This window comes from Erinaceus europaeus, chromosome 9, assembly GCF_950295315.1.
Source record: "Erinaceus europaeus chromosome 9, mEriEur2.1, whole genome shotgun sequence".
In the NCBI taxonomy this organism is placed as follows: Eukaryota; Metazoa; Chordata; class Mammalia; order Eulipotyphla; family Erinaceidae; genus Erinaceus; species Erinaceus europaeus.
In genome coordinates, this window is record NC_080170.1 from 40,680,218 (window position 1) to 40,695,081 (window position 14,864).

General features: G+C 39.5%; 1 protein-coding gene across 6 annotated transcripts in view; it reads left to right on the forward strand.

Moving 5' to 3' along the window:
* The window catches only part of PAPPA2 (pappalysin 2), a 248,569-nt gene that overhangs the window by 122,519 nt on the left and 111,186 nt on the right, over window positions 1-14,864 (forward strand). For all 6 annotated transcript variants that reach the window (XM_060197727.1, XM_060197724.1, XM_060197725.1 and 3 more), the window contains 2 exons: window positions 6,772-6,900; window positions 13,456-13,547. In XM_060197727.1, the coding sequence (XP_060053710.1) occupies window positions 6,772-6,900; window positions 13,456-13,547 (221 nt within the window). The remainder of the gene's footprint in view (window positions 1-6,771; window positions 6,901-13,455; window positions 13,548-14,864) is intronic.

Consider the following 14,864-nt stretch of genomic DNA (forward strand, 5'->3'; position numbering starts at 1 on the left):
TGGACTTTGGGGTTCCCTGAGACCCACTCTCACTCCCAGCGGCCATTTTTTCTTTTTCCTTTTTTACTTGATAAAATAGGGAGAAATTAAGAGGGTATTATGGAAGAAGGTATCTCTTCTCCTCTTTCTCTTCTCCCCCTCTTCCCCCTCTTCCCCTTCTTCCTTTTCTTGCCCCTCTTCCCCCTCTTCCTCTTCTTCCCCCACTTCCCCCTCTTTCCCCTCTTCCCCCTCTTCCTCTTCTTCCCCCACTTCCCCTTTCCCCCTCTTTCCCCTCTTCCCCCTCTTTCCCTCCTTCCCTCCTCTCCCCTCTTATGGGGTTCAGTGCGATAGTAGCTTTTGGAAAAAGCTAGTAGTTCTATTTTAGGTATATTCTAAGGGGCCAATGACTTTACTAAATTTTGCCTGAGTATGACAGCTAACATGCAGATGGACCAAAGGTATTGTCTAGGGAGATAGTGTCAGAGTTGGAAATAGGACTAGAAAGCTGGATCAGGGCAGAGAGTAGCTCCCAAATATGGGAAAGGTATATAAGAATCATTTTATGGTTTCTTTTCTTAGGTCTTTCTACTTGCTTGATGTTTTGGGTCACTGCAAAATATTGTGCACTTATGCTTTAAGGTTTATATTTTCCCCTAACTTATGGGTACATGTGCACATGTATTCTGTCTCATGAGCCCTGATCTATATCTAGCTTCTGTGGCTTTGTTAGGAAGTGTATTGCCTGATATGGATGTTTTGGGTCACTGCAAAATATTGTGCACTTATGCTTTAAGGTTTATATTTTCCCCTAACTTATGGGTACATGTGCACATGTATTCTGTCTCATGAGCCCTGATCTATATCTAGCTTCTGTGGCTTTGTTAGGAAGTGTATTGCCTGATATGGAATTGAGGAGTCCTATGAACTAGGAAAGGTCTCACCAGCATGCTGGAACTGAAGGGTTGACACTCCATGCCTGGTGTCTCTGGACACAATCCAAAGTGAAAGGTGTCAAGGTGATACTGGTTGCATTGATTTGGTTGAGCTCAGCAATGCAGTATCAAATGGTATGATAACATTGAAGCATGCAGGAAGACACTCCATGCCTTGGAGTTTCCAGGACTGGAAGAAATATGGGTTTTCTAGAGAATGAGGAGGGTTCCTGCTGTCTTAGAATTTAAGAAGGCAATAGATAGTTATTATTGTAACCATTTTGTTACATTTTTATTGCACAGGCTATTAAATGGTACAAACCAGTAATCATATGCAGCTATGGTAGATTGAGTCAAGTCCAGAACAAAGGAACTTCTCTCCTCTTGCAGTCTGAGCCCTAGTATGGTTGGCACATGGAAACTTTCTGGTTCAGCGACCAAGAAAACTCTCTGAACTGAGTCCATTTATGTATTTATGTATGTATTTATTTATTTATTTATGTTTTTGTTTTGCTTTTTTGCCTCCAGGGTTATCAAGGAGCTCGGTGTCTGCAGTACAAATCCACTGTTCCTGGAGGCCATTTTAACCCATTTTTGTTGCCATTGTTGTTGTTGTTACTGCTGTTGTTTGATAGGACAGAGAGAAATCGAGAGAGAAAGGGAATACAGAGATGGGGAGAGAAAGATAGACACCTGTAGACCTGCTTCACAGATTGTGAATCGACACCTTCTCCCCACCCCTGACGGTGGGGAGCCAAGGGCCCAAACCAGGATCCTTGGGTGCTCCTTGTGTTTCACATCATGTGTGCTTAACCTGCTGAGCTACTGCCTGGACCCTAGTCCTTTTATTTTTATCAATAGAGAATTGGAAAACTAGAGATAGAAACAGAGAGAAGCATTGATCAATTCTAGTATATGCCAAAGCTGGTTTGAATCTGCTACCAGTATACAACTGCTTTGATATCTCCTGTGCTTTCCTCTTGGGTTTATATGGAGGCTTCAACTTTAATTTAATCAGTTGTATAGGTACAACTGATTAAATCATTATCAGTTGGTGGTCTGAGGGGTGGGTGGGCCTGAAAGTTCCAAACTTAAAACCTATAGCAACTCATCCCAATTCTTAGATGCTTTCCAATACTCACCTCATAAACACAACAAAATCATCCTTACTGCTCCTGCAGCTTAAGAAATTGCAAGTATATTTGGAGCTCTGTAGGGGTTCTTAGGCTTCTTTTTTGCCTCCAGGGTTATTGCTAGGGCTTGGTGCCTGCACTATGAATCCACTACTCCTGGCGGCTATTTTTTCCCTTTTGTTGCCCTTGTTGTTTATTGCTATCATTGCAGTTTCTATTATTGTTGGATAGGACAGAGAGAAATCAAGAAAGGAGGGGAAGACAGAGAGAGGGAGGGAAAGATAGACACCTGCAGACCTGCTTCACTGCTTGTGAAGCAAACCCCCTGCAGGTGAGGAGCCAGCAGCATGAACCGGGATCCTTACATTGGTCCTTGAGCTGGTCCTTGCACTTTGTGCCATGTTTGCTTAACCTACTCTGCTACTGCCCAACTACCCTCCCCACTTCATCCCCCCCCTTTTTTTTTTTTTTTGACCAGAGGACTGCTCAGCTCTGGTTGTCCAGGGGCCAGTATAGAACCTGAGACTTTGGAGCCTCAGGCAAGAGAGTCTCTTTGCATAACCATTATGCTATCTACCCCACCCTCCTTTTTTCTTGTTCAAAGTTGCCACTAGGTAGGCCAGGAAATTAATGGTGAGAGCTTTATCAATATTCACATTTGTCAGGAAAAACTTTGGTCATATTCACTGGATTATTTATCCAACAGAGTATAACAACATTCCTACTCTATACTATAGGGGATTTTCTTGTTTGTGTGTGTATTTGTTTTAGTTTTATTTTTTGTTTTTTTGTTTTTTACCAGAACACTGTTCAGCTCTGGTTTATGGTAGTGCCAGGGGCCTGGGGATTGAACCTGAGACTTTGAAGCCTCATGCATGAGAACCTCTTTACATAACCATCAATGCTAGCTCCCCTATCGATAGTTCATTTCTGACATCTAACAAATATTATGTAGTCTGAGACTATTAGACAGGGAAGGAGACATTAGAGAAACTGAGAGAAAAGAACCAGAGACAACCATCTGTTTGCTCCATTTATTAATTAAGCAAACAATTACAAGTATATTTAGATACAAAAGGCAGTAATGCATTTGGTAATAGCCTTCTTTTTTCTTTTCTTCTTCTTTTTTGCCAGAGATGTGTCTGGGGCTTGGTGCCTGCCCAACTCTACTGTTTCCAGCAGTCATTTTTTAATAGAGTAAGAGTAAGTGAGAGAGAGAGAGAGAGAGAGAGAGAGAGAGAGAAGAAATATAGCCATAGCACTGTTCTGCTGCTCATGAAACTCCCACGTACAGGTGGGGCCTGGGGCCTTGACCAAGGGTCCCCATACATAGTAATGTGCAATCTGCTGGGTGAGCCACCACCTGATCCTAAACAGACTTACAGACTATGTTACCCTTGAATTCTACGGAATTCAGTCTAAGACATGGAAAAGAGCTGAAATAAGATTGAGCCTAAGAGATGAGAGAGTACTGGATACAGAATTTGAGGACTGAGTCAGACTGTGTATAAAACAGTTGTCCCATCAACACTTCCCAGATGATAAAATGAAATGTTTTGTGGGTTTAAAAAAAATCATTTAAGCATATCAGCAAACAAACAAACCAAATTCATTTAATAACCTTGTCAAAATAAGTCTGCAGTTATCCCCCAGGACATTAACTTTCCAAAATATCCCACTGCTTTTTTCATGTGTGAGATTATAGCACCAGGCTCAGTTGTACTTCTTCCTGTGTCTAGACATATGCACACATGTACACACCAGAGTATTCTAAGGCTAAATTTCTATAGTGGTAAGTTGCTTTCAAAGGAGGAAGGGGTATGGAGACCTGTAGAACCTCTTCTTTGTACTAACTTTTCTTTGCAGCCAACATTGTTAGCTGTGATTTGTTTTTAGGCTCACTGTGAATTAATTTTTCCACTAGACACCTTTTATATGCCACAAAGTTTTCATGTTTTTTAAGAAACAAAGAAGTGGTAAAGTTATATGATGATTATGAAAAGTCTTCAAGGCAAGGGGAACCAATTATTGTTGTTTCTGTGTAAGGAGCATTACTGCCAATTTTGAAAGTGTCTCCTGACTTGTAATTAGAAACAAGAAACCAGGGGAGTGGAAAAATACCTTACTTCAATAGTGTTCTACTTTGCTGTATGTGCCATCCAGGGATCCAGGTATGAGTCTGCCCCTCCACCACATTGGAGGAAGCTTCTGAGCTGTGGCTTCTTTCCTTCTTTCTCTCTCTTTTTTTTCTTCTCTGTCTCACTCTTTCAATTTGAAAAAAAAAGTCATAAGTGATGAAGCCCCTGAGATTACCAAAAATAAATAAATAAATAAATAAATAAATAAATAAATAAATAAGGAGGGAGGTGTGAGAAGGAAAATAGAAGTATAGGGCAAATATAAGCTTCTCTACAAGAAGGTTAATTCATAACCTATGGCTTAGGTTTAAGTAGCACTTCTGCTAAGCATAGCAACACAAAAAGCATATTAGACATAGGTAATTAAGGGGTACAGCATGTCAGACCTTTGCTTCTGTCATGTAACACGCAGAGTGAAACGGTCAAGTGTCTTAAAACTCATATATCCTTGCATCTGAAGAATCTGTACTCAGACCTGCTATATAAGTATTTTAATTAAATTATATTATTATAAGTTATGAATAATAGAGCATGAAGAACAATGGAACTGACTATTTTGGAGGGAATTTTTAGACATAAAAGACTTGATTCTTGCCATTCTATTTTATATGACAAACTATCTGAAAGGTTTCTTACCCTCCAAAAGCATTATTGAAAAATAATAATAGTAATAATAATAATAATACACTTTGGGAAGAAACCATGTCAGACAAGTAAAATAGTTTTTTTGTTTTGTTTTATATATATTTATTTTATTTTTATTATGTTTTTAGTGATCTAATACTGATTTACAAAATTATGAGATAACAGGAGTATAATTTCATATCTTTCCCACCACCAGAGTTCTGTGTCCCCATTCCCTCCACTGGAAACTGCATTAGTTCTCCCAAGATCACAGATTTGGGCTGACTATTACTTCTATAATTACCTAAGACATCATTTTTTACATTTTTATTAGTGATTTAATAATGATTAGAATGACTGTAAGGTAACAGGTTTATAATTCCATACAGTTACCACCACTGGAGTTCCATATCCCACCTCCTTCACTGGAAGTGTCCCTGTTCTATATCTCTCTGGGAGTATGGACCAAAATTCTTTATAGAGTGCAGAAGATGGGAGATCTGGCTTCTATAATTGTTTCTATACTGGACATGGGCATTGGCAGGTCAATCCATACCCCCAGCCCATTTCTATCTTTCCTTTCTGGCGCAGGGCTCTAGAGATATGAGACTTCAAGACACATTGGTAAGGCCATCTCTGAGCATTCCTAAATTTTAATTCCCCTTCTCTGTGGTACTTTTCCCTTTGTCTAGTGATTTGGCTTCTTATTTCTTTCTTTCTTTTTTATTTATTGGGAGATTAATATTTTACAGTTGACAATAAATACAATAGTTTGTACATGCATAACATTTTTGTTTCCCACATAACAATACAACCTCCACTAGGTCCTCTGCCATCCTGTTCCAGGACTTGAACTCCCCCCTGCCCATATCCCCCTACCCCAGAGTTGTTTACTCTGGTGCAATACATGAACTCCAGTCCAAGTTCTGCTTAGTGTTTTCTCTTCTGATCTTGTTTTTCAATTAAGTAATTAATGTATTTTGCTGCATGTTCTCACTGGTTCTAGTGGATTTTTTTTTCAGATAGAAAGTGAAAAGCAGAGAGGAGGTATTGAGGGAGAAAGACAGATGCCTGCAGACCTCCTTCACCACTTGTAAAGCTTCCCCACACAGGTAGAAAATGGGGGCTGAAACCTGGGCCCTTGAGCACAGTTCTATGTGTGCTCACCGGATATGTTATGGCCCAGCCCCATGAATTTCTTCTTTTTGCCTTATATTTAAGATTATACTAAATATATTGTATTCTTTTATTATTTTTATTAACACTGGTTTATAATAACATGAAATTTAGAAATATAGTTTAACGCTTACATCTGTGTGTATTTCTTACCACACCTCCCACAAAATCTCAGTGCCATTATATCAGAGACCCCCCCACAACTTGTGCCCTCTTCATCATCATTAGAAATGATTGTTTCTCATCACAGATTTACCCCATGCACACCCCAAAAAATATTTTATGAAAGGTGTTCTCGCCTTCTTCCATGAGTGTAGATTTTCCCACCAAGGTTTCAGTTTTCTCAAATCAGGATTTTTCTTGAGAGACAAGAAAATTGTGAATTGCAGACTCAAGAAAGGCCATGCTGAGCCCAGACTTGGAAGCTTTCCTTTTACTTTCTTTGATTACTTCAAAGAATAGATAAATAGATAACTATTTTAAATGTATACATTTACCATGATAAAGATGCACTGGAAATACCATCCTGGTAGATGATGTAGGATTCTCAGTTAATTCTGTGTCAACCCAACCTCTGTTGCACGTTCCTTGTGGAGGAAATACTGGCATTGAGGAAATGAATATAGATGACACACTCCACACCTCTGGAAGGCCTTGTGCCCTGGTCTTTGTTTCAGATAATATGGTAGGTTTAGTCCACATGTTGCATTTAAACTCCTACAAAGGACCCAAGCTATGGCTTGCTTTTTGCACAGCATGGAGTCATCATAGTGCATTGAATTTTCACAGGGAGGTGACACCAGGACAGATGTACAGGTACCAAGTTCAAGCAAAAGCTGGAGCAGAACTGGGAGAAGCTTCTCCTGCACTGAGCCACATCCATGGAGGTCCTTTCTGCAGTGATGGGAAGGTGGATAGGTGAGTATCCTGTGTCCACAGAGATATCAATAAGACACTCCCACCCTGCTCTCCCCACTAGTCTTTGTTTGGAGCTGGAATGTGACAGACTTGAGAAATAGAGGGTCAGGGAAGAACTGTGTGATTGATGCTGACTTTAGTCAAAATCCACCACTTGGTGATAATGTTGCAGGGTCACGCAAAGCTCTGCATGGTGCTGGGGCTACTCCAGCTATTAAATCTCACCCCACAGTACTGTGGTGCTCTTGGGACTGAGTCTGCAGGATCCTTTCTAAAGAAACCAACCTGAAGTCAGGCACTGATTCTGGAAAGGAATTCATAGGAATGAAGGTTGCTTGTCAGACAATGCTCAAATGAGCTTGTGAGGCTCTCTCTTGAGTGTGTCCTGTGGAACTAACTTGTATGCAGTCTGAAACAACAAGTCGAGTTTTCTGAGTCTTGATCATTCACTTGATCCCTGGAAGACATGCTTGCAATCTCATTTCCGTATGTTTACAAATTCAGCAAGGTAAAGATGGAATCATTTCTTTTATTATTATTATTATTATTATTATTATTATTATTATTATTATTTGCCTCCAGGGTTATTGCTGGGGTTCAATGTCTGCACCATGAATTCACTGCTCCTGGAGGCCATTTCCCACCTCTTTTGTTGCCCTTGTTGTTGTAGCCTTGTTGTGGTCATTATTGTTGTTGTTGATGTCATTCATTGTTGGGTAGGACAGAGAAAATTGAGAGAGGAGGGGAAGACAGAGAGGGGGAAAGAAATATAGACACCTGCTTCACTGCTTGTGAAGTGATTCCCCTGCAGGTAGGGAGCCAGAGGCTGGAACCTGGATCCTTATGCCAGTCCTTGTGCTTTGTGCCACATGCGCTTAACCCGCTGCTCTACCGCCCGACCCCCCACTCCTTTTTTTTTTTTTTTCTAACATGCCAGGTTAATTTGTTAGCCTTCAGTGAGATCAGTCTAGGAGACAAATTCAGTTTGTTTTTTTCTGTGACGTAACCAAATGTATCACTGAAAAAAGCCCATATCCTGATTGGTTACTCTATATTCACCTCTTCTCAATATTTGTCTGACCCACAATATTATTTCTACAAAGCTTCCAGGAGTAGGATGTGGGTGGTCTAGGCACAGTGATTTGTCTTAGATTCTGCATCCTAATTAGATAAACTGTTTATAACTTCCCAGATCAGGTAAAATATACTGTCTTGAAGCCCTAATAGAAAGTGACTCAAAAGCCTTTCTTGGTATCTTGTTGTACCATCTACAATCATTAAACATTATTTACTTCCTCAATCTTTTTTTTTTTAATTATCTTTATTTATTGGATAGAGAAAGCCAAAAATCAAGAGGAGAGACACTTGCAGTCCTGCACCACTCACAGAGCTTTCCCCATGCAATTGGGGGGCAGGGTCTCAAACCCAGGTCCTTGTGCATGGTAACTCACTCAACCAGCTGTGCCGCCACATACCCTTCCCCCCAATCTTCTTACATCCTGTGGTATCAGCCTATTACACTTTCTAGAAGCAAAGACACCAAGTGTCCCCAGACACAAGCAAACACACTAAGTGTTCCCAGACACCATTAGTATGTGCAGGTGATAGAAATCACTGTCACACCCAGACCTTGTTGGTTTGATGCCACTTTGTGCCTCACTCAGTCCTAGGCTCCATTTGAATCAAGCTTCCCCTGAAGTTACCAGCCATGCGCAATAGAACACATTTGACTGCTGCTGATTTCCCTGTTTCAGAGTTTCATTTCATATCAATTGTACTCATATGGATGATCGTGTTTGGGGAATTTCTTTTCTTTTTCAACTCTTTATTTATTTATATATTTTTATATTGCAGAATTATATGTCGACAGGGGTTTGAATGTACCCCATTCTCACCACCAGAGTTCTGAATACCACAGTTCCCCTAAAATTGTAGACATCTTATCTACAGCTCTCTGTCCACATTTATACACAGTTGCCCCTTCTTTTTCTGATTCAATCCTCTCTTCCCCCTAAGCCACTCATAATATCATAGCTACCTCCATATGTCGCTCTCCTTTTCCTTCTCTCTCTCTGGGTACTGATGGAGCTGGAGTGAAGAGTCCTCTTATCTTCATCCTATGACTTCTCCCTCTCTGGGAGTATGGGTCAAGGTTCTTTATGGGATCTGGTAAATTTCTTTATTTCTGCCACCCAGGCTAAACCCTCCTTGAATAAAGCACTCTGCCCTGTGTCTTTGCATCCTTACAGCAATTCTACTGTACCACTTTTGCCTGGAACTCTGGAAAAAGCTGGTAAAGCCCTTTTCCCTAAAGAGCATTGCCCACCTTTTTTTTTTCTCATTCCTACCTTAAAGCCCCTTTACCTATAACACCACCTACTCAACTATTAGTTACTACCAGGTGCCTTAGCAGAAGATTGTTTTCAGTCTCTGATTCTGTGCTGTTCCTATAGAGTCATGTTCAACTCAGCCTGCCAATCATTGGGAAGGTATCTCTCAGTCACTGCTCAGTGTCAGCTGCCTTCCCCTTACACTTCAAACAGGAGTCATGCAAACCATTTAACCCACTACTGAGAATTCAAGAAATGTGGAGATTCATTAGTCTGTTTGTGTATGTGTGTAATAAGGGCACGAATGCCAGGGTTGGGTATCAGAGATTTCAAAGTAGTCTCTGATTTGAGTAATTTTTTTTTTTTTTTTTACTAAAAGCTAAAAAGTATCACTTTAGGCATCACTTGTCCATAAAACTTCTCCAAACAGAATGGAGGCCCTGAAGCCGGCAAAGATTTTCATTTGGAAGCTGATTATCTCAGTGTGTACTGCCCATGTGTTTAATGTCACTGGACTGTGAAACCTTTGCAATGTGGTTGATATGACTGAAAAAACTGAATTTGATTTAATTTTAACAAATTTAAATTTTATCAAAAATCAAAATGGGATTTTTACCTTAAAACCTTTAAGTGTAGATGAAACAATTTGAATAGATGAATCAGCTTTTTCAATTACATTATTAGAAAATCTAAATATAGGTCAGGTATTTATTTTTTTAAATTAATTTATAAAATGGACACACTGACAAGACCATAGGATAAGAGGTGTACAATTCTCACCACCAGAGTTCCATATCCCATCCCCTCCCCTTGAAAGCTTTCCTATTCTTTATCCCTCTGGGAGTATGGACCCAGGGTCATTGTGGGGTGCAAAAGGTGGAAGGTCTGGCTTTTGTAATTGTTTCCCCACAGAACAGGGGCATTGACAGGTCGATCCATACTACCAGCCTAGATCAGGTACTTAAATTGATATGTATTAGATGTGAAAGATACATAGCAGATTTTAAAATTCATATGTAAAAAGGTAACATACTTAAATAATTTCATAATGATCACCTACTTAAATGATAGCTTAATATATGCTAGGTTAAATGAATATATAGTATAAAATGGATTTCACCTATTTCTTTTAAAACTTTTATTTTGAGAATCAAATAGCTATATATAGTTACTATGTTTTTTTTTTAAGTTTTTTTTTTTTATTCCCTTTTGTTGCCCTTGTTGTTTTATTGTTGTAGTTATTATTGATGTCGTTGTTGTTGGATAGGACAGAGAGAAATGGAGAGAGGAGGGGAAGACAGAGAGGGGGAGAGAAAGACAGACACCTGCAGACCTGCTTCACCGCCTGTGAAGGGAACCTGCCTGCAGGTGGGGAGCCGGGGGCTCGAACCGGGATCCTGACGCCGGTCCTTGAGCTTAGCGCCACCTGCGCTTAACCCGCTGCGCTACAGCCCGACTCCCTAGTTACTATGTTTTAATTGAACAGAAATGTAAAATATGCAATATGCTTGTATTATTGTCTAGATTATCTTCAAAATGAGATTAACTTTGAACTATCTTCAACCATATTGACTTTTTAACATTTCTTTTAATGGTTTATTTATAGTTACCATTTTAAACATGATTATTATCACATTAGTAATATACTTTTCATCTATGTTAAGACAGTTTCATGTCTACTTCCTCTTTCTTCCTTACTTTTCTCTCTCTCTTTCATTCATTCTTTCTTTCTCTACCAGGATTATCATTGATGCTCAGTGTCTGTTCTATGAATCCACTGCTACTGGTGGCCATTTTTCCTTTTCTTTCTTTCTATCTTTCTTTTTTATTTGATATGACAGAGAGTAATTGAGAGGGGTGGGAGAAAGACACCTACAGAACTGCTTTACTGCTCATGAAGCTTCCTCTTTGCAGGTGAGAAGCAGGGGTTCTAACCCACATGCACGCAATCCAGTGCCAACAAATGCCCCTCCATCTTACTCCATTGCTTGTGAGAAAATATACTTTTAATAATGGTTAGAATATCTACTAATTAAAAAATTAAAAAAAAAAGAATATCTACTAATGCCCTGTGCCTGAAAGTTGTTTAACAATCATTTTAAAATCCTTTATCTAGTGAGTCAAAATATGTGTGCACTTTGGACATGTTGAAAACTGAAGAAGTTATTGTGTACTTAATTCTTTTCACCTTTTTTGTTCTTAGAACACAGAAATTGAGAAGGAAGGGAAGGTAAGGAGGGAGGCAAGGAGAAAGAGAGACAGATAGAGAGAGAGAGAGAGAGAGAGAGAGAGAGAGAGAGACCTGCAGCACTGTTTCACTGATCATGAACCACCCCACCCACCCACCACAGATGAGGGGAGTATGCAGCCAAGTGTGTCACTGCTCATTTTTTTTAAAGTTACCAAATATTGGTTCTTTTAAATGGAGTGTCAAACCTGCCAGGCTAGCATGGGGGTGCCTCTTCCTGGATGTGTACTCTCTGGGTCGGAGAGAACACAACCGGAGCCAGCGTAGGCTGGTACTCACTCAGTGACTCAAAAGAGATGACTCAGGAACAGACTCCTGGTGGTGAGGCAATTCAATTCTTTTTTTTTTAATATTTATTTTATTTATTTATTCCCTTTTGTTGCCCTTGTTGTTTTATTGTTGTAGTTATTATTGTTGTTGTCGTTGTTGGATAGGACAGAGAGAAATGGAGAGAGGAGGGGAAGACAGAGAGGAGGAGAGAAAGACAGACATCTGCAGACCTGCTTCACCGCCTATGAAGTGACTCCCCTGCACGTGGGGAGCCAGGGTTCGAACTGGGATCCTTATGCCGGTCCTTGTGCTTTGCGCCACCTGCGCTTAACCTGCTGCGCTACAGCCCGACTCCTGCAATTCGATTCTTTATTGATCAAGGAGCTCAGGCTTTTAAAGGTCAGACCGGAAGTGGCAAGTCAGAAACGGAAATGGCTTGACATGGTTTGGAAAGGGGTGGAGAAAGGCAAAAGTGGACTGGAAAGGTCAGAACTTCCTTAGCAACTGTTGAGAGGGTTTTAACTGGTAGGATAAATAATACCCTGGAGGAAAGGAGTGTCTTGAGGGTAGAAAGAAGATAGATCAAAGTAATGGAATGGGTGGGGATCTTTCAGGCAAAACAATGATTATGTAGATAATAAGTCTGATAAGATGAGAGGATGGATGTCCTCTCAAGTCAAGCCCTGTCAAGCTCAACCACATCCTCACAATTTCCAGACATCTCCCCCTTTCTTTTTATCTAATGGCCATAGTATCAGGAATGCAGGGTGATTGTGAGGTAGGGAGTCTGATAAGACGGGGCAAACCTTTGGGGTTACTCCTGTCCCTCCTTGTTCAACCTCTCAGTAGAGAGAGAGACTGACAGGATAGACACACTCCTTAGGTCAAACCCTGCCATGCTCTACCACAGCCTCACAATTTCCCTACACAAACCAAGTACTTTTCTCCCTACAACATACATCTACTCTAACTTAATGTGCCCCACCTCAATTCAAATTTAGCCTTGATATGAACATTGATTCCTAACAAGAATGCAGTTTTGTTTCCTGGTGTTCATTTCTCCCCTGCAATAAGGGATAGCTACCACCAGGTGGTAGTAGCCTGTAAGGACAGACACACATCTCCCAGTGTGTAAACAGATTTCATTTCTACACTCAGATTAGCAACTGCATCTCAATAAAAGAAAATAGAACCCATAAAAGAATATCAGAAAAAAAATGAATAGTTTAAAAACAAAAAAAGAGACAGGCAGATAGCTATTTCTAAGGTTCTGCTCATTATGAGGTTACAGAGTGTTTTTATAGCTGAAACTGTTCACCAGAAACTCTCCGGATTTCAAGGGTTTTCTACATTTTTCTGAAGCACAAGTAACTTTTAGAAATATGCACATTCCTAGACACATCAACCAGCAATCACTTCAAAAGATGTATCTTCTTCAAATGTCTATATATATATTTTTTACTGTGAAAGCATTTACATTGTTCCCAATTTTCCTTGCTTGTTCATTGCCTTATAAAATAAGAAATTTTGAAAGTTTAAATTAGAACTAGACAAAAAAGTTACTTAATGTATGAAAGTATTTATCTGTGTAACATATGTGTATAGAGATACAGTATGCTTATATTATCGGTTTGATATATGTATACATGAATGAAATATATATATATGTTAAAATATGTTAAGTATGTATACATTTTTACCTTCTAGGAGCCTGGGAGAAGAGTGTGATGATGGTGACCTTTTGAGTGGAGATGGCTGCTCCAGGTCATGTAAACTGGAGAAAGGTTTCAACTGTGCAGGTGAGTTGAAGAGCACCTGCCTGAGCTTATGCACTGTTTTTTTTTTTTTTGAAGTGTCTAGATGCCTTAATTTTGTGAGTTCCTGATATCTTGTATTATATGACCTATATGTACATTATATCACTGCTATTGACATACACTTAAAATACCAGTAACATTTGAGGTATCTGATGCGTGTCAGGCAGTAGTTATTTCCTATGTATTATTTCATATAATTCCTACAATATGTATGAAGGGAGGAACTGAAGACTGGATAACATAAGTAACTTGACCTGTCTTTTATGACTTGTGAGTATTAAAGTTAGAATTTGAACCAAAGAAAGACCAATCTAGGATCCATTTGTTAAACCAGCTACTTATACTGTATCCTCAAATAATATACCAAGTCATTTAGGCTCTCATGACTAGCATCAAAATGACAGGTCAGTAACACAGTAGCACAGATTCAAGATGAGACAAGTATAAGGGGATATCCTAAGTCAAAGGAAGTGCATGATATTTCTTTTTTTCTTTTTTATTTATTGCTACCAAGATTAACACTGGAGTGCAGTGCTGACACTATGAATCCACTGCTCCTGGCAGTCATTTTTTTTTTCCTTTTACATTTTATTGGATAGGAAAGAGATAAATTGTGAGGGGACAGAGAGGTAGAGAGGGAGAGAGAAAGACAGACACCTACAGATGTGCTTCACTGCTCATGAAGTAACCCCCCACAAGTGGGGAAGAGGGTTCAAACCCTGGTCCCTTCACATAGTAATATATACACCTAACTGGGTGTGACACCATTAATTCCCTCTGCAAAATAGTTCTTACTGGCTGTGTTTAGTAGATGATACCACAAAGAATAAAGAATAATTCATCCTGGATGATAATACATTGTAACTCAATGGGTGTGACTGAGAGTCTTGCCACACAAGAGACCATCTAGAACTCTTCTTCAGATTCTATTCAAAATGATCATCAGTTGGCTTCTTACACATAGATATTTCTGTTTTCCATAAGCATATATTGCAGTGACTATGTGGAACATAGTCATTCATCAGTTTTTCAGCAGCAGTGCTAACTAAAAACACAACATTTAAAAATATTTTAATATCTCTCAATTTTAAGATAAATAGGGTGTGATTATACCTATGTTAAATGTATCAAAGTGTTAAAATACTGTATAGAACACACAAATGTCCCTGTTCTCTAGAGCAGGTTCATAAGACATAATATTTTAGTAGTCTTTCTTCCCTCCCTCCATCTTCTACCACTCCTTCATCCACCAGAGCATGTGCTGAGTTTAACAGAGTTCTGAAGCCCGTCATGTGTTCT